Below are 26,514 nucleotides of genomic sequence, written 5' to 3'. Positions count from 1 at the left end.
TGGACTATGGCTCAGTTGTTTATGGATCCGCTCGGTCATCTGTTTTGTTAAAACTGGATCCTGTTCACCATCAAGGTCTGCGGATTTGTTCAGGAGCTTTCAGGACTTCTCCTGTGCAGAGCCTATATGTTGACTGTAACGAACCATCACTTTATCTGAGGCGTGAGGAATTGTCCCTTTTGCAATATTTTAATACTCTATCACAACCTTAACATCCCAATAAGCTGTGCTTACTTGATAATGAGTGTAACACATTATTTGAAACACGTCCATCCTGTGTTCCTACTTTCCCTTTAAGAGTTCGCCCTGTCATTGAGGAACTCTCCCTCTCTGATATGCACCCCCAAGCAGTACAGAATTTTGAAATTCCACCTTGGGAAAATTCACGGATCCAGCTTCTTGATGTTTTTAAACATGACGTAAAGGCGAGCACTAACGACATCGTTTACAGACAAATTTTCGCTGAGCACAGGCACAAATATAGCTGTTATTATCCGATATACACAGATGGATCAAAGTCAAATGATCATGTCGGGATGGCTTTTGTATTTGAAAATTACATAGAGGGCAGATGCCTGCACCATGCTTTCTCTGTCCTAACATCTGAACTAACTGCAATATATTATGCTCTTTTGTACATCTCAAAGCTCTGCCACAAAAAGTTCATAGTTTACACAGACTCGTATAGTGCTCTTAAATCCTTGGAAGCTTTTCCCAACGCTCAGAATCCTGTGGTAGTGGATGTTCTCAAAATTCATAGAAATTTAATGATACGAGGATATGAAATCCTGTACTGCTGGGTTCCCGGGCATACGGGAATAAAGGGAAACGAGCTTGCAGACATCGCGGCAAAATCTGCTGTCGAACTGTCCAGTCGCCTTATCCCTTTTAGAGACATCTGCTGTGTCATCAAGGGAAAGATACGAAAAAAATGGCAGCAAATTTGGGATGTTCAGCATCACAACAAGTTGAGAAACATCAAACCTAGAATTGAGCATTGGGATTTTGCTGGAAATCGTAAAGAGGACGTTCTTTTGACTCGACTCAGAATTGGTCATACCAGAGTCACACATAGCTATCTTCTTAAAGCTGAAAATGAGCCTGTTTGTTTTAATTGTAATGTTTGTTTATCTGTTCGTCATATTTTAATTGAGTGTCAATGTTTTAATAGTCTTCGCCAGAAATATTTTAATAGCTGTGACTTACCTCTCGACCGTTTAATCGGAAGAGAGGTCAATTCTAATTAATTTTATTATTTAAAAGAGATTGGCTTTTATTACCAAATGTAATTTGTTTTGAAGACTGTGTCTTGAATGTTAATATGTGCTTTTAACTTGTTTTTATATGACTTCATCCTCTGGATTTGGTACATTTATCTACTTGTTTTTATTTATTGAATTTTAATGTCATCAATTGTAATCATCTCATCTTTTATTTGGCGCGTCATAATCATCTCTGGTTTTTGCGCCATAATCACTCACTCACTCACTCTTTTTGAAGCTTATCAAGCGATATGACAAATGTCTCAACGTACACGTATGAGAATAATAAAATAAAGGTATGTCATATCTTTAATGTCTCATTCTTTTTTTTGACTTTCATACACAACTCGGACCACAGTCGACAGGGGAAACTTATTTTTCAACTTACCCTCGTAAGATTGCTTTAAAGAAATATCATTCTCACAAAGAGAGAGTAAAATTGAACCCTTAATTTTTTTCACAACATATTCTATAGATCTAAACGCAAATGCAAAACAATTTACACCATAATATGCACATTATAAATTGTTACTTGAAAACTTCACATTACAATTACTGTTAATGTTTTACAAACTTAAAATTCAGTTGCGTTAACTCAAAGGCTTATGATAATACGGTATACTTTCATCAAAATTTGAGATATGTTAAAATACGCATCCAAAAGTACAATAAATTAAACAACACATATCCACATGCTCATAATTAAATATTGATTTCGCACACACAGTTAAAATAAGATACTGGGGGTTTCTAGCTTCCCCTTTTCCCTCAGGGGGCTCACTTTTGTGAGTACGGGTGTGGCAATCCCGAGGTACCCTAGCCCTTCAGGGGATCATCTTCTTGGTGAGACGGGTGTCACGATCCTGGAGCCCCAGTGATCTATCCTCTTTTCCGTCTCCTCTCCTCTTGGCTGGATCTTTTTCCCTTCCCTTCTCCCTTGTGGTTTCTCTCTACGGAGTTTGGGGCTCGTCACGAGAGGCTGGAACAGACCTTGTTTCTAGTTTTCAAGTGGCGAGAAAACTGCCCACGTGTTTGCCGTGCGTGGAGACCCGTGTCGCTGGAAAGGAGGGTCCTGGTAGTTGAGGGGCGAGGTACTGTCCCCAACACACTGCTTTGGCCTCTGCTTCAGCTAAACGGGAGGCACCTTAGTCGTCCTCACGGGTGTCAATCGGCTGGTCACTAGTCCTTGTGTCAGTGGCTTGGGGTCAAGCTCTCGGGAGTACCTGCTTTCGGGAAAGCCGACTGTGGGGCTTCAGTTTGCGTATAGGTCCGGCTAGCCCTAACACAGGAATCTGTGTTCCCTTGTTGGGCTCCGTGGTGGGCGGGGCCGTCGGACCCGAATCTTTATTCTTTCACTATGGCTTCTCATATTTACTTAATAAAAGATTTCGAGGTAACTCCAGTCACTCAAGTCAATCCTGTCACTCAAGTCACTCAAATCACTCCTGTCACTCAACCTAGTTCTGAAACTTCTACTCCTAAACCAGTCACTCAACCTAGTTCTGAAACATCTACTGTTAAACCAGTCATTCAACCTATTTCTGAAACGTCTACTGCTAAACCACTCACTCAACCACTCACTCAACCTACTTCTGAAAAGTCTACTGCAAAAAAATTACGTACAGATACAAATGAAAAAAATCATAACAATATTCCCCGTTTCCTAGTCATCTCTAGTCCTTCTGGCGAAATGCATAAGATGTCTCCTTTCGTAATAAACAAATACATCCAGTCCTGTATTGGTGAGCCGAGAAATATAAAGCGTCTCCGCTCCGGAGACCTGCTTATTGATACAACCTCAGCCACCCAGTCTGCTTCTTTACTTCAGATAACTAAACTTGGGCAAGCGAATGTGACTGTAACACCACATAAGTCACTCAACTATTGTCGGGGTGTAATCTCAGAATTCGACCTTCTGTATGTTTCTGAAGAAGAGATCGCTTCTGAGCTCTCCGAACAAAATGTCTGCGGTGTAAGGCGGATCAAGATGCGTAAAGAAGGTAAGTTGATAGACACGAAACACGTGATCCTTACCTTCAACACGCCTGATCTGCCTAAGAATATTAAGGCCGGATATCTAAATATTCCTGTAAGACCTTATATTCCAAACCCTATGCGATGTTTCCAATGCCAGCGTTTCGGCCATTCTAAGACGTCTTGTCGTGGCAGCCTTACATGCGCCCGATGCTCACAGATTGGCCACGATTCTGAAAATTGTACGGCTGCGCCTCTTTGTATAAATTGCAAGGGTGAGCACCCAGCATTTTCACGCCTCTGCCCAAAATGGAAATTGGAAAAAGAAGTGCAGACTGCAAAGTTTACGAGGAACATCTCATATGCCGAAGCCAGAAGATTAGTCCAGAGCACACAGCTTCGACCAAATACATCATACGCCAGTGCTGTAAAATCATCTCGTACAGTCGCCACCCAAACATCAATAGGCACACAGACCCTAGCAAATAAAACCCATCCGTCTACATCCAACAAGCAAAAAGAAAATGCAACCCATATAGTACAAAAGAAAGAAACAGTTATTCAAAGTAAGCCCAAAACTTCTACACATAAAATATCCAATAAAAATAGAAGTCACAGCAATAGCTCTTTTGATGAGATGATTTCTGAATCTGCGGATTCAGACTTTATGGAAGTAGAAGAGGGTCTAGAAGTTCCCAGGCATCTACTTCCACGAAAAACAAAAGAACAGCACAGAAAAAACAAAAACCATTCATAATGGCCACCCTCATGTCATGGAACTGTCGCGGTTTCCACCGAAATTTCCTTGACATCAAATCTATAATAAATGTGTATCATCCTGTGTGCTTAGCAATACAGGAAACAAATTTGAAACCCGAACACCATGCAAAACTTCGGAGGTTTTCTTTCGTCAGGAAGGATAACATTGCAGGTGAGCGTGCCAGTGGAGGTGTAGGTCTCCTCTCCTCACTGGATTATCCCTCAAATGTACTTCCTTTGACGACATCCCTCCAAGTTGTCGCTACTCAAATAAATTTTGATATTATTGTTTCATTTGTTTCTTTGTATTTGCCTCCAAATGAGCACATTTATCAGCAAGATTTAAATAATCTAATAGAGCAGCTGCCTGAGCCTTTTATCATAATAGGAGATTTTAACGGCCATAGTCCACTCTGGGGAAGTAAAGATACAAATTGCCGAGGAAGACAAATAGAGCAGATGATCGAAGATCATAGCCTTTGTCTCCTAAATAATGGGCAAGATACGTACTTCCATGAGCCTTCAAGGACATTCCACGCTCTCGATCTTGCCATCTGTTCACCATCTCTGTTGCCATTTTGCACTTTTAGTGTCGGAAATGACCTGTACAACAGCGATCATTATCCTATTTTTGTGTCTCTTGCACGAAGAGGAGCAAACCCCGTGTCGAGAGTCCCTCGTTTTATCCTGGACAGGGCAGACTGGGAACTCTTCTCTTCCGTTGCAGAGCTGACAGAGGAAATGGTAGAAGGTGTGCATATCGATGACGCTGTTGAAGCTGTTACTAATACTATTATTCAGGCAGCTATGCTTTCGATTCCTAGAACATCAGGAAAAACACTAAAATATTCGAAACCGTGGTGGAATCGCGACTGTCATGAAGCACTGAAAAAACAGAAAAAAGCATGGGGTATTTTTCGTAGATATCCTACTCTGCGAAACCTCATAGCTTTTAAAAGAGCCAAAGCAAATGCACGGAAAGTAAGAAGGCAGAGCCAGAGGGATTCCTGGATTTCATATGTGTCCTCAATAACATCCTCTACGCCTAGTAAGCGGGTTTGGGAAAGAGTTCGAAAAGCATGCGGAATGTACAAAGACCACTCACTTTCCTTTCTGGAAAAAGATGGCCGAGTGATTAGCTCCATAGAAGAAATTGCAAATACAATTGGTGAGACATTTGCTGCCGTTTCTTCCAGCCGAAATTACTCACCTGCATTTCTTTCTATCAAGCAACGCTCTGAGAAAAATCCCATCGCTTTCAACTCTTCCAACTTTGAGCCGTACAATAGAGACTTTACTATGGTTGAACTAAAGAGAGCTTTGTTGCAGACACATAGGTCTTGTCCGGGTCTGGATGGCGTGTATTATGAAATGCTAAAGCATCTGTCCTGTAAGTCACTGAGTGCCCTTCTCACACTTTACAATAGAGTGTGGAAGGAGCGTACATTTCCCAGTGCATGGAGGAGAGCTATTGTCATTCCTATTGCGAAGCCAGGGAAAGACCCTAGGAATCCCTCGAACTATCGGCCAATTGCCCTTACCAGCTGTGTTTGCAAACTGTTTGAAAAATGGTAAACAGCCGCCTAGTCTACTTCTTGGAAAAGAATAATATTATATCGCCTTATCAAAGTGGCTTTCGAAAGGGGAGAACAACCGTAGATAATATGCTCCTCTTAGAGACATCCATTCGAAAAGCTTTTGTAAGAAGAAATCACCTTGTCTCAATTTTCTTCGATATAGAGAAAGCCTATGATAAGGCATGGAGATACGGTATAATTCGCGATCTTCACGAGAGTGGCTTGCGCGGCAACCTACCAAATTTCATTCAGAATTTCCTGAACGCTAGAACTTTTCAAGTAAGGATAGGCTCTGTTTTGTCTGATGTTTTTGAACAAGAAGAGGGTGTGCCTCAAGGCTGTGTGCTCAGTGTAACTCTTTTCAGCCTAAAAATAAATTCTGTATTAAAACAACTTCCTCCCACCATTTCAGGTTCTTTATATGTTGATGATCTACAAATTAGCTGTAGAGGTGTGGATATGAGACATGTAGAGAGACAGCTCCAGATCGCTTTGAACAGGATCCAGGAATGGGCAAAAAGACAAGGATTTACGTTTTCGAAACAGAAGACTGTGTGCGTGCATTTTTGTAAAAAGCGAGGTCTCCATCCTGAGCCGGAATTATACCTCAATGGGTCTGTAATTCCAGTTGCACCTGAAGTAAAATTTTTAGGGGTGATGTTCGACCGAAAATTGACTTTCCTTCCTCATGTCTTAAACTTGAGAAAAAAGTGTACCAAAGTTCTAAATATCTTAAAAGTCCTGGCGAACACCTCCTGGGGTGCAGAGCGTTGCTCCATGCTTCGCATTTACAGAGCTCTAATTCGCTCTAAACTGGACTACGGCTCAGTTGTTTACGGATCTGCCCGGTCTTCAGTGTTGTTAAAACTAGATCCTGTTCATCATCAGGCTCTGCGGATTTGTTCTGGAGCCTTCAGGACATCTCCTGTGCAGAGCCTTTATGTTGACTGTCACGAGCCATCACTCCGTTTGAGGCGTGAGGAGTTGTCTCTTTTACGCTGTTTTAATATTTTATCTCAACGTGACCATCCTTATAACTTGTGTATATGTGAAAATAGCTGTGACCTTTTATTTGAGGCACGTCCATCCTGTGTGCCTTCTTTTCCTGTTAGAGTTCGTCCCCTCATTGAAGAATTCTGCCTGTTTGATATTTCCCCACAGGCAGTACAGCATTTTGAAATTGCACCTTGGGAAAATGCACTAATCCACCTTCTTGACATTTTCCACAATTACGGAAAAACAACTACTGATGAGAGCATCTACAGACAAATTTTTGCTGATCACAGGCAGAGTTACAGGAGTTATGTTCCCATATATACGGATGGCTCTAAGTCAGCTTGCCATGTTGGCATGTCATGTATAATTGGTGACCACATGGAAGGCAGACGTTTACACGACGCTTCCTCTGTCTTAACCTCCGAACTGACTGCCATATATTATGCGCTTTTGTACATCTCAACGCTGCACCATCGAAAATTCATTGTATATACGGACTCCTACAGTGCATTGAAAGCTTTAGAATCCTTTTCTAGCACTGAGAATCCTGTGATAGTGGATGTTCTCAAGTTGAATATTAAATTGAAATGTCGTGGATTTGAACTTCTGTACTGCTGGGTCCCCGGACATACAGGAATAAAGGGCAATGAGCTGGCGGATATCGCAGCGAAATCTGCTGTTGAAATGTCCGGCCGCCTCATCCCTTTTAAAGATATCCGTTGTGTCATAAAAGAGAAGATCCGAAAGAAATGGCAGCAACTTTGGGACCTTCAACTTCATAACAAGTTGAGAAGGGTGAAGCCTAAAATAGAGCATTGGGATACTACTAGCAATCGCAGGGAGGAAGTTCTTTTGACTCGCCTTAGAATTGGTCACAGTAGAGTGACACATAACTACCTTCTGAAAGCTGAGAACGAGCCTATTTGTGCAACTTGTAATGTTTGTCTTTCAGTTTATCACATTTTAATTGAATGTTCATATTTTAATAATCTTCGTGAGACGTATTTTAATAGCTGCGACCTGCCTCTCGACCGTTTAATCGGAAGAGAGGTCAATAATAATTTGTTTCACTACCTCAAGGAAACAGGTTTCTATTATTTAATTTGATTTTTGTCCTGAGATTTTATGTTGGAATTTTAATTAATCAGATGTTTTAGGATTTTATATCTATACTTATATTTTATATCTCATTATCAAAGTTATAATCAGCATTTTCATCCCATCATTTAAATATCTTTTTACTTGCCTCGATTTTAAAAGTGTGCTGTTGTCTTTATATTTTTTGTTCCTTTAGTTTGTATGTTAAAAAAAAGAATCCTGTGTTTGGCGCATATGGCCTATTGAGCTTTGCGCCATAAAACTACTACTACTACTACTACTACTTTTGTTTGGCGCGTCATAATCATCTCTGGTTTTGCGCCATAATCATTCACTGACTCTAGCTTCCCCTTTTACCAGTTCAACAGAGAACCAAAAAGAAATGTTCAGTTCTTAAATTAAAATTTTACACCTTACTGAAAATATTAACATTTAAAACATTCAATTTTATAAGCTTAATATCAGCACAACGTTTAACCTTTCAGATATTAACTATCTATGAACACACATTCAAACCTAAAATTTATGCTTCTAGATATAAAAGTAAGCAAAACAACACCTTTCTTTAAGTTTTATAGAAAACAGTGTGGACTGAACAGTTAATTTACAGCAATACTTAAACTACTTCACTGCCTCAATATAAAAAATCCAATGTATTTAACCGCCTGGATTTCTAGACACTTGCTGCACTGGTTGAATACTGATAATATTCCATTGGCATATCACTTTTATCATTACACTACAAATTCACAATAATCTGATGATTCACAATGACTGTCCCACAGACTTCGCTGCACTAAATTTTCTCGGACACAAGACGATCGCACAGTTATAAAAAATGCTGACGATATCTGAAAACAGCCGAAATTCAGTAGATCGAAAATCTTCTTCCAACGAACTGACGTCCGTAACCTTTTTCGTAGATTTGCTAATCCATCTGCTTCGATGAGCTGTAATCACTTTAACCGGACTGATGTTCGTAACTATTAGTGGATTTCTAATCACACCTGCTTAGCGAATAACTATATTCACTTTTTCGAACTGACGTTCGTAACTTTTCGTGCAATTCTAATCACAACTGCTAACGAATATCTGTACTCACTTTTTTCGAACTGATGTTCGTAAATTTCGTGGATTTCTAATCAATCTGCTTATCGAATAACTGCATTCACTTTTTAGAGCTGAAATTCAGAACCTGACGGTCAGTAATATTTGCAAAACACTGATGATGTTCGGACAATGACTGTCCCACAAACTTGAGATGAATTTTCAGAGCCTGGCGGTCCGTAATCTCTGGATAGATTTTCTTACCTTTACCGCTACCGCCAATTTAATAAGGCTGTAACGTCTAAACACCCGTGTTGGATGAAAGGAAAAGAGCAGCTGTCTTTTAAATATTTATTTTAAAACTTAATAAGAATTTCTTGAATACTACTAAGTAAAATAATCAAAACATTACAGCCATAATATAATACAATGGCCGCTGGATGCGGCAACGACGCGGGTTGCGTCTTTTCTCAAGTCTTTCACTGCATAAAAAAGTCACAAAAAAGCCCCTCGCTTTCCTTTTTTTAACGTTTTTTTTTTCGGAATTGCCTTAGGATGGGGTAATTTATTACGTCTCTTGTGTCCGGAAACCGCACCAGGGGATTTCCGTAACATCTTTCCTCGAAGTTCAAACTGTCAATTAGTCTCTGGACAAAACAGGAAGTTCTTCTCATTCAGCAAATGTTTGACAGAGGTGTGCATATTATTAGAGCGCTGTAGATAGCAATGTTACCAGATCGTGCAATTTTTCGCAAATTTGCGACTTTTGACAAACTTGTGCTACTACAATTTTTGTATTTGCGATTTTGCGAAATTTTTGCGACATCATCATTTTCTTAAGCTACTTTTTGCGACATCAAATATTTTTTTAATATATCGTAAAATGATTTCATGTTAAAATAAAGTATCAATTAAAAATAATTTATATTTAAAAAAATAGTTTATTTAGGCCTAACTAGAATTTGGCATATGGCAATCTTGTTTACATATGGGCTTTCCTTTTGAAAGCTGCTCAGCCTGGCGAGTAGTAAGTGCAGGTACTCAGCCGGCGGAAGTGTTGTCACAGGGGGCGTGGCCTCCGTCATCTTGGATTTCCCCGGAAGTGGCAACACCAACGCCATCTTGGATCACTTGACAACCGGAAGTGATGTAGATGGATGGGATGACGTAGACGGAATGACATCATCAAAGTTTTCTTTTGATTTTGTGGCAAAGATAATATGTTTCAAAATTTTTATTTTTGTGGCAACGAACAATTCTTATGTTTATGGCAACGTATCTTGAACAACCTGTTTGGAATGACATCATCCATTTCTTGTTGGGGCATGTTGTCTTACAAAATGGCGTCTGCCGTATCACACCTTTGTATACCTCCGCTAAGGTGTATGGATACTTTTCTGTCGACCAATCAGATTTTTTGAAATATGACCTCACCGCCTCTTAACCAATCACCGTTTAGATGAAATAAAGAGTTCCTACCCCGATATAAGGCTATCCCGAGCAACGTTCCGCATTTCTTTCCTGCTGTTGCCCTGAGTGTACGTACCTGCTTTCGCTTCGACAATCATTCTTCACCGCTTCGAATGGATCAACTGCAAAACAACAAAGAGGTTAGTAACTTTTTGAAATATAGTGTTTTTTAGATTTTTAATCTTTAAAAATAGTTAAATTTGCAACATGTGCTTAATTTGTCTTTACTTTTTTCAGATGGAAAACAACCTATTTGAGAAAGAACCTGTGCCTTTGAACAATAAAATGTTGAGCCATGAAGACCGCACCCAAGATGTTCCTAGGAATATCCCTTGTACCAAAAGAAAAGCAGAAGAAACATACCTTTTCGAGAAAAAAAGTACGTATTGCGAAAAGTAGTTTATATGTCAAAGTTGATATTGTATGTGACCCCATTTTTTATGTATGTTATTGGTATACTAACTGATTTTATTTTTTTTTTTCAGCGCAAAGAACTCTTCACCGAAGAGGCTATTCCAGAGGAGCTCACTCACATGGGAAACAATGTCTTTGTCGGACCCAGCATTTACAAGGGAAAAGTGACTGTGCACATCCGAAAGTATGCCAAATATGGTAAAGCTTACTATCCGACAAGACGTGGAGTGAACTTTGAGTTATGGTGTTTGACTATTCTCGCAACCAACATGACAGTGGAGGAACAAGACCTGCTGACACTAAATCTGGAGTTGCCCAAGAATTTTGTGGTCACGTATAAGGATTCCCACTTCACTCTGAAACAACTTTCTGCTCAAGGAGATGAAAAAAGTAGCCTCAGCATTACAACTACACAGTGGGAAGAACTGATGACCAACTTTAGCCGTATCAGCGACATTGTCACCAACCTCGTTTATCAAAACATGAACTTTTGTGAAGCCTACGAAAGCATATCCGACGAACCTGTTAAGGAGGAAAATCTGCCCCAGTCCTTCGACATTTCTATAGGAAGAGCACGTCTCCAAATTATTCTAAAGACGTCGCTTGAAGAGCTTCTTAACCAACAAAAAGAACTAAAATATCCCAAGCGTATAGACTGTGAAGAACTCGTTCATAAAACAGAAACTGTGAATGCCATTGCTCTGAGATTCAATGCTGTTAACATCGCCAGACAAGTTTACGGAAATATTTCGGGTGAAGAATCCTAATTAATGTTGCTGAAACCCGCTCACTACACTACCAAGGACTTTTTAAAATATGTGTGTTTAAACAATGTACTCGATGAAGTAAGAAACACATTATGTACAACCAATGGTGTCTTAGGTATTGAATACTATGAATATTTGTAAAATAATTAGGATGCTCAATAAAATGTTATTTTATTTTACAATGATCTCATGACTGTCTCCAGGTTCAGACCTTATTTAAAAGAATTAATCTGTAATGAACACTTACATAAATTTTAAAAATACCTATTGAGTACAAAGCTATTGATTTTTATAGACTATAAATATGGTTGTTCTTAAACATGTATATCATTACTTGTTCAACCTTTCAGATGTTAAGTAGCATTCGCTCTTGCTCTTGTACATGTGTTAGACCTATTTTCTGAAATCTTTATATTGGCAAGTTATTAGAAACTCTGACATTATTTCCCTAAATACATATATAAATGAATATCAGTCTACGCTTAGATCATAACAACTGTTGCAATGAACGCAGCTTTGTCTCAGACCTATCGGGATCCACAGGTCCCCGCAAGTTTCGGGGGTGTTGCTGCTTTGCGTCGTGCTTTAAAAGGTCGCATGAAAGCAAAAGACATTCAGAAATGGTTGCAAACCAAGGATTCTTATACTTTGCACAAGCCTCTGAAGCACAAGTTTCCCAGGAACAGACTCATCGTAGGAGGCTTAAACGAGCAATTTCAATCTGATTTAGTGGATATGCAATCCCTGGCGTCTTTTAATGATGGATATAAATATTTGCTGACCTGTATAGACATCCTTTCGAAATACGCTTGGGCTATCCCTCTCAAAGATAAAACATCTACGTCTCTCCAATCTGCTTTCGAAAAGATATTTTCGGAACGTACACCCAAATCATTACAAACAGATGCAGGGAAAGAGTTTACCAATAAACAATTTCAAATTTTTTTGAAAAAGTGAAACGTTCAGATTTGATTTCACGACACATAGTACAACCAAAGCTTCTGTCGTAGAACAATTTAATCGAACTCTAAAAACAAAAAAGTGGAAATACTTTACCGAAATGAATACACGAAAGTACATTGATGTGATAGATAAATTGATATCCAGTTATAACCATACATGGCATCGTAGTATTAAGACAGAACCTGTATCTGTTACGCTACAAAATCAAGAAAAAATTTGGAAAACGTTGTACGGTCAGCAACCAGTACAAATCCCTGTTTCTTCAGATTTAAAGATTGGAGATACGGTACGCATAAGTTGAGAAAAAATGCTCTTTGAGAAAGAATATGAACAAAACTGGACAAGAGAAATTTTTACAATCTATAAAATTATTCGACGGATTCCTGTTGTCTATAAACTCAAAGATCTAGCAGGAGACGTTATACAAGGAACTTTTTACAAACAAGAACTTCAAAAGGCTTCGGACTCTGGTTATTATCCCGTTGAAAAAGTTTTAAAAAAGAGGAAACGTCGCATGAAAATAGAATATTTTGTGAAATTTCAGAGATATCCCGAAAGCTTCAATGCTAGGGTGGAGGATGTGAGAAGGGTATAAAAGGCCCGTACATTCTGCTTATCTGTCATTTGAACGAAACATGTCTTTCTTTATCACTCTGATCAGCGACAGCTCGATGCGTTTTTTTCCAGACAACAAAATATCACAATTTACCACTCAGCTTCCTACTCCGATGGATTTAAATAGTCAGTGGGAGTTATCTCTTGTGGACTTTATTTACCCTCACACATGGTATAACGTCCGAAAAGACAATAATTTATTTGGATTTGATTTGGGTGATGGAAAATTGGAAGGTCGAAGAGTGCCTCCAGGATGTTATGAAACGATACCAGATGTATTAAAAGCCATGAAAATACCTTCCTATAAAAATAAGATTGAATTCAGTTATCATCCTGTCACGAAAAAGTGACCATTAAGACCGACGAAAACTGCAAAGTCATTCTTCACGAAGGATTAGCTAAACTTCTAGAGTTCGAGCCGGGTGTTTACAAAGGATTGGAGCAAAATCCTTTTTTAGCCGATCCCAAAGTATCTTTTCCTGTCATGTATGTGTACTGCGATCTCGTAGAGCCTCAAATTGTGGGAGATGTCAGGACTTAGAAGAGAAGGGCTAGCTCATAGAGCTTTTCCCCCTGAAGCAGAAAGTGAGAAGTGATGACGTAGCCATGATGACACTGAGCACGCCAATATAATTCACAGCTTGGAAATTAGCGTTTTTGAACCAGCGTTTAAAATGAGCTGTGTGTGAAAGATAGCTATAATTTGGAAGAGGCAATGTTACTGCTTTATGCATTTTAGACTGAACCATTAAAAAATTTAATAATGCTTACTCAATTTTAAAATAATAGATAAAATGTGCTACTCTTTTTAACATAAAGTTTTATTTATTTTTTTTTTAATTTTTATTTGCAGGTTTTTTTTTTATTTAATGCACGTTTATTTCAAATCATTTCTTTATTTGCATGCTAACTGAGAGAATTTTTATACTGCTTCTAAGATAACTATAATAGCAGCTATTTAAATTTACTCAAAAAACAACTTTACATTGACATTGGTTTAAACATACATGACATATATGGCAACATTTCTGCTAACTTACGTTTGATTTTTTGCCTAATTGTAAATTTTACATTGTTATAATTCTCTTCCGATTCAATATAATAGATATTTTTTAAATAATTTTGTAATTTATACTTATATCTATATTACAAATAAATAAATGTATATAAGATTGTTACCTTAATTTTGACAAAATAGCTTTATTCAGAGTACCTAAAACAGTTATTTAACTTTTCAAAAGTGTGAGTAAAGGAAGCAGGTCTTTTTATGCCAATTACTTTGATGTTTTATACTATTATATTTTATCTAGAATGCTAATCTAGCACAAAATCTAATCAATAATTAGTTACAAAGGATACAATAAGAATAACTTTAACAAGTACTAAAGTACCGCAAAAGGTATACTCTACCCCACAGGAAATCAGAAAGCATCTGACTTCTATGAGTTAATCGATAATATCTTCGGTATTATGAATAGTACCAAAATAGTACCAACAAGAATAACAAGTATTTAACAAACTATAGTTTGTTAAGTACAAACAAAACAAAATTAACAAGAAAAACAAAATTAGTTTGTTAAATACTTGTTATTCTTGTTGGTACTATTTTGGTACTATTCATAATACCGAAGATATTATCGATTAACTCATAGAAGTCAGATGCTTTCTGATTTCCTGTGGGGTAGAGTATACCTTTTGCGGTACTTTTTGAAAATACTGTTTTCTCTAGAGCGACTTTTTGTCTCTCGTTTCCCTTGACCATTAAATAATTTGGTTTTAGTTTGTGACACAATTTGATTTCTTCTCAATCTCTATTTAAAAACCTCTTTAATAATATCAAAATTTAAAACAGTTACATCTTCTAAAACAAATCCTCTATTTAAAACGCGGTTTCTCAGTAATTTGAGGCAGAGCGCGAAATGAGACCTCTGATTAAAACAAACTGCACATTTTGAAAAGAAACAACTTAGTCCAGTTTAGAGTCATAGCAGAGTTTTCAATCTATATGCATTTCGTCGAAACTGAGAACGCATATTTTTTCTACAGAATACAAATATTCGCCTCTTTCCTTCTTTAGAGTAAGAACATTACTTTGAATTCTTGGACTGCACTAAAATTTAGAAAACACCAAAAAAATAAAATAAACACCATTTCTTTAATTTGATAATACTAGGTAAAGATATTCCAATTTTTTTCTTATTTTTTTTTCTTTCCAAAAATCATAGCTTTAAGATGACAGAGCTCTTATGACGATGCAACGTGAAATATTTTCACTAGTCCACCTGATTTTTTTCTTCTTTCTCAGTAATGCATTAATCTGTGTCTTTATAAAAATAGGCTTTAAACATTTTTCCAAATTCACCGATTTTTGCTCCCCCCCCTCCAAATTTCGCTATTTGAGATTTTAATTTCTGATACCAATTTCTGTCTAGATGTCGTCCACCTTCTTTGTCGCTGAACAAACATTCTAAAATTTTTCTTTTCTCTATTTTTCAATACTTTAATACAATTTAATACAATTTCCTAAGGATATTATTTTGTTCTTCAAATTATCAATGCATTCTTGTTTATCCTTAAACATTCAGGATGATCTACATTTTCATTTGTGAGTTTTATTTCAAAATCATTAAAATTTGATTTATTATTGTCATCATCAATTTCGATTTATTATTGTCATCATAATTTACTTTCGGCACAGCATTCCATTTCAACAGTTTCTTTTTGTGGCTATCCAAACAAGCGATTTTTCATATCATCTTCGTAAACACTGCATAGAAAATGTTCGCTGCAGATTTTTCCGCTCTTCACGTTAATAGAATCTTCTCTTTGACATTTGTGTATCCATTCTTTCGTCAAAAGCAAACTCTCATTTGGATCCTTTGGTCCCATGAAATAAAATATCTCATCCTTTCATACTTCTGTAAGTGCTACGGCACGTTACTGCAGCGCTAAAAGCCATATTACGTAAGCGATACTTTACAATATAGAATTTAAAATAAAAAACTGACTAAAATTACATATATATAAATTATTTTAAATATATACATTATTAGAAATATATATTATTAAAATTAATTTGGGATATGTAACCTCTAGAAAATCGTCTCGCAGCTCAATGAAACTACTGTTTTAAACGTGGGAAATCAGGACAGGTGGCATCACAGTGACGTCAGATTATTGCCTGTTACGTCGGCGAGGAGTCGAACAAAGAAATGAGCTAGCCCTTCTATTTATCCCTGGGGAGATGTACAAGCTCCGTTGTTAAAAATTGTCACCGTAGAAGGAAATGACGGAGACATCATAAACGCTCATTAACCCCTGCCCTTTTACTTGCCAGTTATCTGTCAACATTTTCAGACTATACATATTGACATAAGACTTCACTCTGGAGATTTAGTACCATTCGAAAGAGGCAAAGTATTTCTTGTGTTGCATTTTCGTCTGAGACAAATTCTATAAAAGAAGCCTTCATCTGCAAATTGATTTCATTTGGATTGTGTATGCAAGATTAGAAGCATCAAACATGCGGGTGCCTTATACGTGTTGCACGAAAAAATTTGAAGATAATTATTTAGCTCAAACTGGAAATGGATTACCTTACTATCAAGGAACCATTTTTCAGAAAGTTTATGGTATTGGTGGATTTTTTGCAAAGCTGTTTCGCAGTGCTATGCCTTTTTTGATGAGTGGAGCTAAAATAGTTGGAAAAAAAGCTTTGCGGACTGGAACACAAATTGCAAACGACGTATTGTCAGGGGAAAATTTTTAAGTCTCCCTCAAAACCAGATCTAAAGAAGCCAGTAAAAAATTAGCGAGGAAAGCAGTTCAGAAAGCAGATGAGATGATTGGTCACGGAAGGTTTAAAAGAAAGTACAAAACCCCCAAACACTTCACCCAAGCAGCACCGGAACGTTCCGAAAACGTTCAGAGTCCGTGTCATACCGTTCTATAACGGTGTTAGGTGTATTTAGAACGTTCTACATAACGTGCTAAAGTGGTGCGTGTAACAACCGTGTATTTAATACGTACATTTCGACGTACAACAATCGTGTTTTTTGAAACGTTCCCAGAATGAGTTATAAAATACGTTCGACATAACGTGCTAAAGTTGTTTATGTTAGAACCGTGTTCTTAGGACGTACATTTCAACGTAAAATACTGGTACTTTCCGAAACGTTCTCAACATGTACTAGAAAATAAAAATACGTTCTAAACGACGTGCTAAATTGGTGCGTATTATAACCGTGTTCTTAGGACGTATATTTCAACGTACAACACTGGTACTTTTCGAAACGTTCTCAATATGTGCTAGAAAATGCGTTCTAAACGACGTGCTAAAGCGGTGCGTATAATAACCGTGTTCATAAAACGCACATTTCAACGTACAATCCTGGTACATTTCGAAACGTTCTCAACATGTACTGGGAAAAACGTTCTAAATTACGTGCTAAAACGGTGCGTATTATAACCGTGTTTTTAGGACGTATATTTCATCGTACATTCTGGTACTTTTCGAAACGTTCTCAACATGTGCTATGAAAAACGTTCTAAACGACGTGCTAAAGAGGTGCGTATTATAACAGTGTTCTCAGAACACATATTTCAACGTACAACACTTATACTTTTTGGAACGTTCTGATCATGTGCTAAAGTACGTTCTACAGGACGTGGTAAAGCTGTGCGTATTATAACCGTGTTCTTCGGACATGCATTTTAAAGTACAACACTGGTTTTTTCGAAACGTTCCCAGATATACTATAAAGTACGTTCTGCATGATGTGCTGAAGAAGTGTGTGTTACAACTATATTCTTATAACGTACATTTAGACATACAATACTGGTATTTTTCAAAACGTTCTCAGCATGTGCTATAGGCCCCCAGCGGCCGAGCGGTAAACTCGCTGGATACTGGTAGTTCGGTCCGAGGTTCGATTCCCGCGAACGGGCTGGCTGCATGGGCGCTTTCGTGGTTTTCCCCATGTGTAACGTGTATACGAGCCAATTTCCCTTAGGAAGCCCTCCAGGAAGGCATCTCCCTTCCGTGTAGTGCCTAAGAGCGAAGCACGTTAATAAAAAAGAAATGTGGTATAAATTACTTTACACATGACACGCTAAAGCTAATTACACCGTGTTTCTTAGGATGTTCTTTTCAGAGCATCCATTGGTAATTTTCGGATGGCTCACTGCATGCTATCAAGTTTATATACCTGTATTTTTCTGTACATTTTAATATATAAAACTGCCGTGTTGTACCATGTTCTTCGTTAAAACATTTGGAGCGTGTGCTATAAAGTACATGCTACTCACATTACAATTATACTAATTACCTAGGTTTTAGGCAACCGCCAAATCATTCATTTTCCATAAATACTTCAATATCTTTTATTTTGCCGCAGTATTATAGTTATAGAAAACATTTTCATTAAATATGTACTGTAAAGACAGTTCGTAAGGCTTGTATTTCAAAAATAGATAAAATAATGTTACTTAAAAACTGTATTCTGCTTATTAAATGTAAGTTATTTAGAATTTTAAAAAAATATTAAAAAGTTCCTGCATATTTTTTCAGATAAAATGATGTCGATTTTTTTTTTTTTTTTTTTTTTTTCCCCATTTCGCATTAATCATTTGTGTTTGCAGTACATTCATGAAACGTGTCATGAACTTTCTACTAGAACAATCATGTGAATATTATGAAGCTTTCTATATGCAATATTGGTATCTTCCATAACATTTGGACATGGGGTAAAAAAACTACCTGTTATTCGCGTTACAAATGCCATTGTACATATTTAGAATAGCAACAGAATTATGATGTTGGGACACGTTTGCGTGCTAATTTTTTTCCCTAAAATGCACGAATTATTCGTATTGTAGGTGTTAAATGCCCTTGGTGATGAACTGTTTCTTTCAAGTGAAAGAAGGGAACTTAATCACTTAATGATTTTTATTTAAGAAAATTGTTTTATAAATTTTATTAATTTTACAAACATGTAAACACGGGTACAATAATAATAATAATAATAAAGGATACAAATTTGGGGCGACATAATCCACTTTTTTGCTTGAACATTTTCCATGTTTCTCACCGCCTAAAACAGGCGTTATAAAGAGGATATTTGTCAGGCACACAGATCAAAATCTCTCGCGAACCTTCACATATTGCAACAATCTATGATATTGTACAAGATTTACGTTAATGCTTAATTGCTTTTCTTTGGAAGAAATGAAAAGGCCTTGGGATTATTGCAAGATTCGGATACCTAAATAGGCCACAAATGGAATCCCTTCTGAGTGACCACCAAATGATTCATTTGTCCACTATTATGTTTTTAGAGAAAAATTAAAAATTGAAAATTAGGCAGCATAAGAAATTTATGAATTCAAAATATTTTGATATTTTACACTTGTTATCCAAGTTCATAGACATGAAAAAAGAAGAGTATGAAAAAAAAATAGTTTTTTCAACAGCATTTTAATTTCATACTCTATATATTTGTTGCTTTAATTTTTTCCCTGTTTAAAAACTCTGCGAATTGGGAAAATTTAATCCTGTTATTTTTCGCAAATTTAAATAATTTAATTATTATTCGGAAGATCACATATATGAAGCTGAAATTTATCAATGATTTTTAATCACATGCGAGAAATTTATGTATATCTGCATCTACGAATATTATTAAGCTGTAGATTTTCAAATGAATTTATATAGTTCCTTTTATATAAATTTGTCCTTTATTCATATCAACTTTTAACTCAGAATTTGATTTCCTGTATGAAAATCATGTCGTCCAATTAACTAGAAGCTATTTACATATTATTTCTGATATTTAGCAAAATATTCGTTGTTTTATTGAAAAGCAAATTTTATTTGCATTGTTCATCTATTGACAATAACATGTAAACAAAGTATTCTTGAAAACGCTTAACTTCTTGAACAATCGTGCGTGCAAAGCTTATGCACATTCAGTAAACATGGAAAATAATATTTTACTTTAGTTCCAAAAGTTTTTTCGCAGAAGTCTATGAGCAAATGTTTTTGATTTCCTTAAAATTTTTACCCTGTGACTATGGTGGCTTGGCAAATGCGGTCAACAGCAGGAGACTGACGTTAATTACGGAATGGGAAAGTAAACGGCTGTGTCGGGGATCATAAGGGGAGATATATTTAAAAAAAAATGTGTTTTTAGGTCTCATTCAGTATCACTATATCAGTATATTATTAACGTAATTAATGAAAGCCATTTGAAACCAAAATAGGATTTGCATTAGTAAATTATAGTTAAGAATAATGGCCTCCATTGTTCTGATTATTACTGGAATAATTTAAAGATTAAATCCGATAGTATCTTAAGATGTTTTTGCAGTCGGAAAAACAAAAATATAACTCATTTTGATTCACCTTTCTTTTCTTTATGAATGACGAATATCTGTTTGCCATACACGTGATCAAATAGGGAATAAGTGTTTAATCCGTAAGATTATAAGTATTGATTAACATTTCCTATAACTACTTCTAATTGAAGCTTTCTAAGAGCAACCCCCTTAATTTTGACTTTCAGCTTTTAATTTTAGACTAAAACATGAGCATAGAATCTACCTTTAAACAATGGGATTTTTTTTTAACACTGTGGCGTGAGAGTGCCTAGTAATAATAGTTTTAGCGTCGCTAAGAATCATTTTCTGGATTCTCATATTGATTTTTTTCCAAAAAATATTAAAAGCTGCAATTGACGAGTATGAGCAATGCGTAATACATACATATATAACGTAAGCATACCATAAAGAAAAATGAACCCCCAACAAAAGCTGATCGACTGCTATTGAACTCTAAAGAGGGGTTTATCAGAGGGAAAATGGCAATTAAAATTCCATTTAATTGATTTTAATTATTTATTTACTGTATCGATTTATTACTTATTGTAATGGATTGGAATATTTGAATATGAATTAGCTGAATACTTAAGAAAAATATTATGACTGCGAGAATCGGGGAAAAAAAAAAAAAAAAAAAAAAAAAATTCTTGAATATTTACTTTCTTATAGAATGCAGATGAATTCATTTTTACTCAACGAAAATCAAAATTTAGTAGCTAATTAATCTGTCTTGTATCGAGCACTTTAGTTCAGTGATCCGTATTAATGTGCGCTTTTTTTTTAAAAAATTAAATGCTTCAAGAATAATTAGAAAAGGACATAATTCTCTTCGTACCCTTAAATTCTTCAATAAAAAAAACTGCATTTTCAGCTATAACCAAGTGAAATAATTTTCTAAATATAATTCAGTGTAGAAAAAAATAAGATACATATAGGACTAGGAAATGGAATCAGCGTTGCGATTCTCTTTAAGAAATGTGGTGAAGCTTTGCAAAAAGTCTACGAAGTGAAGTAATTCCCTAGAATATTTTCTATTTATGATTAAATTGCACTCAATTATACTTTATAAACGACATGTAAACACTATTTAATGTATATGTGTGGATGTGTGTGGCTCACTAGCGGCTGAACTGTAAAATCGTTGAACTCTGGTAGGTCGATCCGGATCGATGGGGATGGCTGTATTGGCGTTTTCGAGGTTTTCCCCACGTGTAACGTGCATAAGAGTCAGTTTTGCTTAGAAAATTCTCCACGAGGCACCCTTACCCTTAGGCAATAACCGTCGAATGCTTTGCTATAATCAAACAAACCAGACCAAATAATAGATATATAAATAAGTAGCTTAAAAACTGCTATATTTTACGTATACTTATCAAGTAATATTTCAATATATATAATGATTAAAAGAAAGGAAAAGTCGGATCCTAACTGATTGTATATAATGTAATCCCTATGAAGGCCCTAACAATTCTTTCTCACTTAAAGTCGTAAACCAAAAAGAGAACAAATTAAACTTCAGATACGTATACAATACTGAATCTAATACAAAAAATACAAAATATAAAAATAAATTATATATGTACGAAACCTAACTATTTATATTGATATTACGTAAATATACGTATGGTAATGAACATTGTATAATAAAGATATTTTATACCTTGTTCTATATTTGGTTCCATTTATATATACCTATACATAGATATATATAATTTAAGGATTCCGTATAGTAGTAGTTAATACTACTACATATAAAACACAAAAGTGCATCAAAAATGTATTTTTCAGTATTATTTAACTTCAATCTTAAGAATTTTCTGCAGTCTAGTTTGCGTTATTTTATTCATTTATTAAGTCTCAAATAAAAACAGTTATTCTTTATATGTCATTAGAAAATTAACCAAAAAGCAGCGACCACAATGTAATTGAGAAACAGTCCTTAGCCGTGAAAAGGTTGAAAGCCATTCGGTTATGACTATTATCTCACATACTCAGCTACTTCGCATACATGGAACATAGCATTCGAAATGAAAAACTCAATATTTACTACAAATTCATTCGTGTAACAAATATCTGTCTTTCTACAACTATGGCTTTAAAAAAAGATGTTATTTATCTTACAGTTTATGATTAAGTAATACATTTTCATTGTACAAAATTGCATTCATTCGAAGAATTCAATTTGTATTTTCCTCTGTATAAAACTGAATGTAGAGAAGTTAGATGTTTAAACGACTCCCAAGACCACGAGCAAGATTATTCCATACTTTTCAGCCCCCCTCTGTGAAAAAGGGGTTCTAAATTTACGACCTGACCGCATATGAGGGTATTTCGTGACTATGACTCATTCTCGAGGATTCAAAGTTTTACACCGAACTTGGATGAAAGGCCTCAGGTTCCCGCTGCTTTTGACCATTCTCAAACTAGCTTTCAAGATATCGTGGGGCGCCAAGTGCCTCGCCTGTGGCCACGTCTGTTAACAATAAAACTGATCTTTCTGGTTACCGATCGCATTATCTCCTTTTCACGGGATACAATAATGTTTACGTCCATTCCCAAACTGCCAATATAAAACAGCAATTGTATCGTTTCAAGTTCAAATATTTGATTACTATTATATAAATGTTCACATAGAATTAATTAAAATTTACCATAAAATATTTTAAGAATATTTATTGTTAAAATATCCACATAAAATTATCGTCCCTCCCCCCCAAAAAAAGAAAGAAAGAGAAGAGAAGAAAAACTTAACTTAAATGGTGCAGTGTGATAAAATCTATAAAGACTTTATATTTTTAATAAACGTGCACATATAAAATTTCAAATAAATACTCAAAAAATCCTTTTGCGACTACAGTATTTTAAATTGTTGCATACAATACGTCTGCATGCATATAACAGCATTCGAAACCTGTTAAACATTTGTATATCTTCTTTTGTAATAAAAAATTATGAGATTTTCATAAAAATTGCAATCTTATCCTGCAATATCCAACTTAATAGCTAATATGAGTTTAAACTGACGGCATTCTGTACCATTTAAATTATACATGGCCATAAAAATTTTAACTTAAATGACATACGGTGCATTTAAATGATGTGTATAAGCATAAAAACTTTTTATTAACAGGGAAATTTATTATTTTCATATTTATATGAAGCTAATGATCGTTATAACGTCATTTCGCATCCTTAGAAAATGTCTTTGAGTATCAACGGTATATGAAATGTAAACCAAATAATTCAATTGAAAATAAAATTCAAAATAAAAATTGCACAATGTTATGGAAATAATGTTTAAAAAATATTATTCATTTGTTCTATATTGCACTCTAGACGTAATTAACGTCAAAAAAAGTTGAATGTGATTTTAAGAGTGATGATGTGCGTTCTACTTTAGTTAGCATTATTTCGATATTTTGAAACTGTAACGTATCATGGAAAAATGTTCGCCGAATTACAATTTTATTTATTACCTGATCTTTGGATACCTTGCAGATTGCCGTGTAGAGTCATATATGATGATGGAAAACATGGAAGGTAAAACATAGTCGAACACATGCATGAATTTTTCAGGAAAACACAGAAACTCGTTATATCTTGTTATGTTCATAGCAGGAATGAATTGCACTATTTATTTATTCGTAAAAGGCAGGGATTTTAAATTTTATTTTCTGCATATATGTAGCGCGAAAAATTCTGATAGTCATGTACAATTCACGCTGAAAACAATCTGCGAAACTAGTTGAGAAATGAGAACTGAAAGCTGTAGTCTCAAATTCCGGGCATTCGTAACTTAATACATTCTTAGGAATGGCCAGTCTTCATCAGTTATTTAGCCATTCCATCACCGAGAACTTTGCTGTGAGTGCGACCAATCTTCTGCCGTGAGAAAGGGAAAAGTTTCGTCGCAGTTTTGATGGAGAACACTCCGAGGGACTCTCACCTCTCTTTCCTAGCCAGCAAAACACTCGAGAAGACTTCCGACTCGTCAGTCTTATATATGCTTCTTTAGAACTGGTAAGTAAGAACTTAAAAATATAATATATATTTTAAAATATTTTAATGAAAATTTTAAAAGAAATTCCATATGTTTCCGTGAGACATCTAGTTAAATAAATTGCAGTGTTTAGATTTTATTTATCTCTTACGATCTGGTCTAATGCTTATTTTCATTGCAATAAAGTTAATAAAATAATTCAGCAGAAAGGTTTGCAATTAGAAATCGCAATTTACAGGAAGAAAGTGCCGCATTTGAAAAGTTCTTTTACTATGCTTCTATTCTATTTGGCTGTGGAAAACAACGTAATTTTGAAAATTGTTGATGCACAAAATATATTTCATAAGTAACTTCAATTTTTAATTTCAGAATAATAGGGTGAAGGGTAATAAATTAGGTGATAATCTAAACATACTATAGAAATTGCAATTTAAAAGAGAAACCCCGTTAAGGAGCCCTATGATCCAGCTTGCGAGGACTACCAAAATTACTTAAACCGACCCTAACGATACGATATGTTTTACTTAATTGTGAAGAAAGTTTTTCTGCTGTTTACATTATAAGATTTTTTCGCCCTTCTTTCCGCATACCATCGTAGTGTAACTGCAAGCACGCTAATACGTATTCGGAGGATTCGGAATTCGAATCCTGGTGAGAGTACTGCGGATTTCTTGTTTCGTGAGTTCTAAAAAGCTTTACAAGGGGCGCCCGAAATAAAAGATGGTAGACAACAATTCGTCACTACCAGGATTTTTCGACTGAGCCACCTCATACCTAGTCACCCTTAAAAGAGAAAGTATATAAGACTTCTTTTCCTCACGTGTTTCATGTTTCCTGGATCGATTTAACCTAATGATGCTACGATACCGTAAGTGAACCTGCTATTCTGTTACTTATATAATCGACTCAAAAATAGTAACCAATGACACAAATAACAGGATCATGTTCCGAAAATGTAAAGCAGGCGTTATTCACGGTGGTGTCAGTAACGTTTTACAAGAACGTTCAAAAACCTCTCTTAGCTCGAAAGAGCCATCTGTCAATTAAAAACAAAATTCTTCTCTATACATCAATTATAAGACCTGTCTTTATGTATGCATGTACAATCTGGTGTACTGCTGCAAAAACTCATGTGAAAAAACTTCAATCTTTTCAGAGTACGACCCTACGTATGGCTCTTAATGCAGCCTGGTACGTCCGTACAGATGTGATTCATTCGGACCTTAACATTAAACCTGTTGATTACTATATCAAAAAACTTAGTCAAAATTTATTCCTCAAAATTGAACAGATTGATAACCGAGCACTCCAGCAGATGCCAGCCTACGACCCTACTATTCACAGCTCGCAGAAGAGACCGAGAGCCGTGATTGGGATTCCGAGGATGGACGGCGAGGGTGACGGTCGCTCGTGTAACGAGCTCCCGCCAACGCAGGGCAATTCCGGAAATTTTATCATGGATGAAGCTATGTGTGAGATTAGGGATCAGGCTCCCTCTGTGCAATCAGCGTCGCCAGATGACGAACGCATGAATCTGGTAATCAAGTTCTACAACTTGAAGCAGCAATTCGTGGCTATACAACGTCAGAAAAACTTCATGAAGAAGACGCCAACACCACTGGACTTAAATGGATACGACCAGCTCGACCGGGCGGGTAAGTCACTCTTTCATAAGATAAATGATATTGCAAATGTTCTTGATGTACCTATTTTCCACCTTCCCAAGATGGCTGCCGCTCAATCCACAGAAGATCCTCGTAAGCAAGAGGCATCTATTCTCACGCACGAGGTGCGGGGGAAACCGGTCCAGTCGACGTCATCGCGGAAGCGCTTTCGCAGACAATGGACTCTGACGGGTTTATCACCCCTGCGGCTCGAAAGCAAGGGAAAGCGCCTATTGTGGATCTAACAATAGATGATTCGGCTCAAAACGTTAAGGTGGTCTACTACAGCAGCATTACAATACTAAAAATTTTTTTACACGCAGAATCGCTAATTAAGAAACTATGTTGCTTGCAATTTGGCAGAAATATAAAGCAATAGGTCAGTTTTCGAATCACAATGTTAGAATCAGGTTTGAAATGAAATTTACTTAAATATTATATTTTAAAAAAATTAGTTTGAAATACGTAATTTTAATGTGTAGTTTGGAAAGCCATCAATAGATGGCGCTACGAGTTAAAATTTAACATTGT

The 26,514-nt window shown here is 36.1% G+C and overlaps 1 protein-coding gene across 1 annotated transcript; it reads left to right on the top strand.

Annotated features, from left to right (window-relative positions):
* The first annotated feature begins 8,064 nt into the window (after positions 1–8,064).
* On the top strand, positions 8,065–12,150 carry LOC146995612 (uncharacterized). The gene is made up of 3 exons (XM_085822900.1): positions 8,065–10,323; positions 10,421–10,562; positions 10,669–12,150. The coding sequence occupies exons 2-3, from the start codon at positions 10,479–10,481 to the stop codon at positions 11,362–11,364; spliced, it is 780 nt and encodes a 259-aa protein (XP_085679026.1). The 5' UTR covers positions 8,065–10,323; positions 10,421–10,478; the 3' UTR covers positions 11,365–12,150.
* Positions 12,151–26,514: the final 14,364 nt, after the last annotated feature.

Source organism: Stegodyphus dumicola, chromosome 8 (assembly GCF_044657685.1).
Source record: "Stegodyphus dumicola isolate Sdum_Otavi_A_Nest chromosome 8, ASM4465768v1".
In the NCBI taxonomy this organism is placed as follows: Eukaryota; Metazoa; Arthropoda; class Arachnida; order Araneae; family Eresidae; genus Stegodyphus; species Stegodyphus dumicola.
This window is presented reverse-complemented; position numbering and strand designations above follow the sequence as displayed.